The sequence below is a fragment of the Protomyctophum bolini genome (genome assembly GCF_963924005.1).
Source record: "Protomyctophum bolini genome assembly, chromosome: 21".
NCBI classification, from domain to species: domain Eukaryota; kingdom Metazoa; phylum Chordata; class Actinopteri; order Myctophiformes; family Myctophidae; genus Protomyctophum; species Protomyctophum bolini.
The window spans coordinates 529,637-532,266 of NC_137882.1; the positions used below are offsets into that span (position 1 = coordinate 529,637).

Consider the following 2,630-nt stretch of genomic DNA (forward strand, 5'->3'; position numbering starts at 1 on the left):
TGAAGTCTCACCACAAGACAGATATTAGGCCACATATTTGAAGTCTCACCACAAGACAGATATTTAGGGCCACATATTTGAAGTCTCACCACAAGACCAGATCTTTCAACAGGTCACCGATTTCACCGTCTCACCACCATGCTGAGAGCACTCCCCCCTCCCCCAGACAACAAAACCCACTGAAAGTTCAAAGTTCAGGGTTTTTTTTGGGGGTAAAAATTAAATAATTTAAATGAATGTCATGAAACATTTAAACACCCCCCCCCCCCCCCTCAGTGTTTTATAACGACCACACATTGTTCTTGTGTCTCTTTTTGTTTTCTTTCTTCCAGTTCTGAAAGAAAAAAAGGACTTTAATTTTGTATGGATATATTTTTTTACTCTTGATTTGTTTTTTTTTGTTTTGTTTTGTTTTGCGGAGGAGGGGGAGGGGGGGGGGGGGGGGGGGGGGGGGGGGGGGGGGGGGAGGGGTGGGGGGGGGGGGGGGGGGGGAGGACAGACACTGTAAGACTGAGGATTGTTTCCGTGTACATTTGAAAAGGTTTCTCCTGGTTTTCCTTCCTACCGTAGAATGAACGCTTATGAAGGACGAGGCTCGGCCAATCAGCATCGAAGACAGTAGAGGACATGGGGGGGGGGGGGGGGGCGTGGCCTAAAACGGCCATTTCCGTTTCACCGTCGTGTCGGAAACCGACGACGGCCAATCAGGAACTCGCAAAAAGAATAAATAAAATAAATTAAAATAGACACAATTATGAATTTAACCCGTTGTCCCACCTAACCAAACCAACCCCTGCTCTCGGCGTCGGCGCGATTGACAGGCGGACATTCGCTTTTGAAGAGATCCGCAGATCTACAAGCTCTCGCGATGGCGTCGACGTCTGACGTGGTGTGAGGCGTGTGAGCTTGTAGATCGGCTATTTTTGTTCTTGTTCCAGCCAGAGATGTTGGTGAGGAGGAGGAAGAGGAGGGCCAAGTACAAAGCCCTGCTGTACTCCGATACGCTCTCTTCTCTCTCGCCCATATAAGGACCTCCGTCGACCCCCCTCCCCCCCCCCCCCCCCCCGAGAGCACTAGAATATTTATAGGCGAATAAATAAACAAAGTGAACATCATCATAGGACACGAGGAATGACCATATATGGACGCGAGGGAGTGACGTGACGACACCACACTGACTGATTTCAATGAACAACAACTAGGGCAATTCTTGTGAAATGTTCAATGTAATATGACGTATATTATACACACTTTCTATATCGAATGTACATTAACGAAAGAAACAACGGAAAAAAAAACAAAACAAAAAAAACGAATGAATGAATGAATCAGTCGCTGAACTTGTACATAAAGATTTTAAGAATAAAAGGGAACCCACAGTGTTGTTCTTTTGTGTTTGTGTCGTCGTCGCAATGTCGCGATCTCCTTGTATTTATTCTACCGTTGTGCCCCCGATCCGATTCCCACCGCTGTGCAGCGGTGGATCAGCGGTAGAGTGGGCCGGATGGGAACCGCAAGGTCGCCAGTTCGATCCCTATGAGGGCTCCCCCAGAGTTAAGGTGTCCTTGAGCAAGACTCTGAACCCCCTGATTTCTCCTGATGTGCAGGTTGGTGCCTTGCATGGTTTCCTCCACCATCTGTGTGGTGGATGTGTGTGTGAATGGGTGAATGTAATGCACCATCTATGTAAAGGTGTGTGAATGGGTGAATGTAATGCACCATCTATGTAAAGGTGTGTGAATGGTGTGAATGTAATGCACCATCTATGTAAAGGTGTGTGAATGGGTGAATGTAATGCACCATCTATGTAAAGAGGTGTGTGAATGGGTGATGTAATGCACCATCTATGTAAAGGTGTGTGAATGGGTGAATGTAATGCACCATCTATGTAAAGGTGTGTGAATGGGTGTGTGAATGGGTGAATGTAATGCACCATCTATGTAAAGGTGTGTGAATGGGTGAATGTAATGCACCATCTTTTCTTTTTCAGCACCATAGACAGCGCCGCCTCCTATAGACTCGTATGGCTCAGCCTCCTTCCACACACAGAGGTAAAAGTCAACATTGCACACACAGACAACAACTCTCTGCGCACACAGAGACAACAAACATCCCAAAAAGAATGAACAACAAGCAATACAGTAACAATGAAAATAAATTAACAAACATAACAACAACTTAATGACCCTGTTCAGACAGATATACCTGTCTCTTCTGTCCACTGGCTGTCCCTCAGTTTATGACAACTCCACACGTATTTTGCTGCCAAAAATGTTCTCCCAGATCATATTGAAGTGATGAGTTATTAATGGTGGATTCAAATTCTTTATATTTTTCTTTAAATTTAGGGAAGAATGATTCTCTGTCTTTATACTTGTCGCATTGTAACAGAAAGTGTAGCTCCGTCTGACGTCTCCACCTCCCCTTGAGAGCAGAGTGAACACAGTCTGTCTTCTCTAGGCAGCCAGTTCTGTCTGTGTCAGTTCTGTCTGTGTCTGCCTGTTTCTTTTTTTATCCCACGATTTTGTAACCCATTTTTCACCCCTGTGTCAATTATCTAATGTGATCCTGGGCTCTACACACCCTCCGCCAACCTGGGGAGAGCAACGGACTTGAACTCATGCTTCCTT

At 45.6% G+C, this 2,630-nt stretch overlaps 1 protein-coding gene across 1 annotated transcript in view; it reads left to right on the forward strand.

Annotated features, from left to right (window-relative positions):
• The window catches only part of dnajc13 (DnaJ heat shock protein family (Hsp40) member C13), a gene marked incomplete at its 3' end in the record, with an annotated part of 98,347 nt that extends 95,918 nt beyond the window's left edge, over window positions 1-2,429 (forward strand). Inside the window, exon 59 of the mRNA XM_080793251.1 lies at window positions 2,392-2,429. Within this exon, the coding sequence (XP_080649377.1) occupies window positions 2,392-2,429 (38 nt within the window). The remainder of the gene's footprint in view (window positions 1-2,391) is intronic.
• Between the last annotated feature and the right edge of the window lie 201 nt (window positions 2,430-2,630).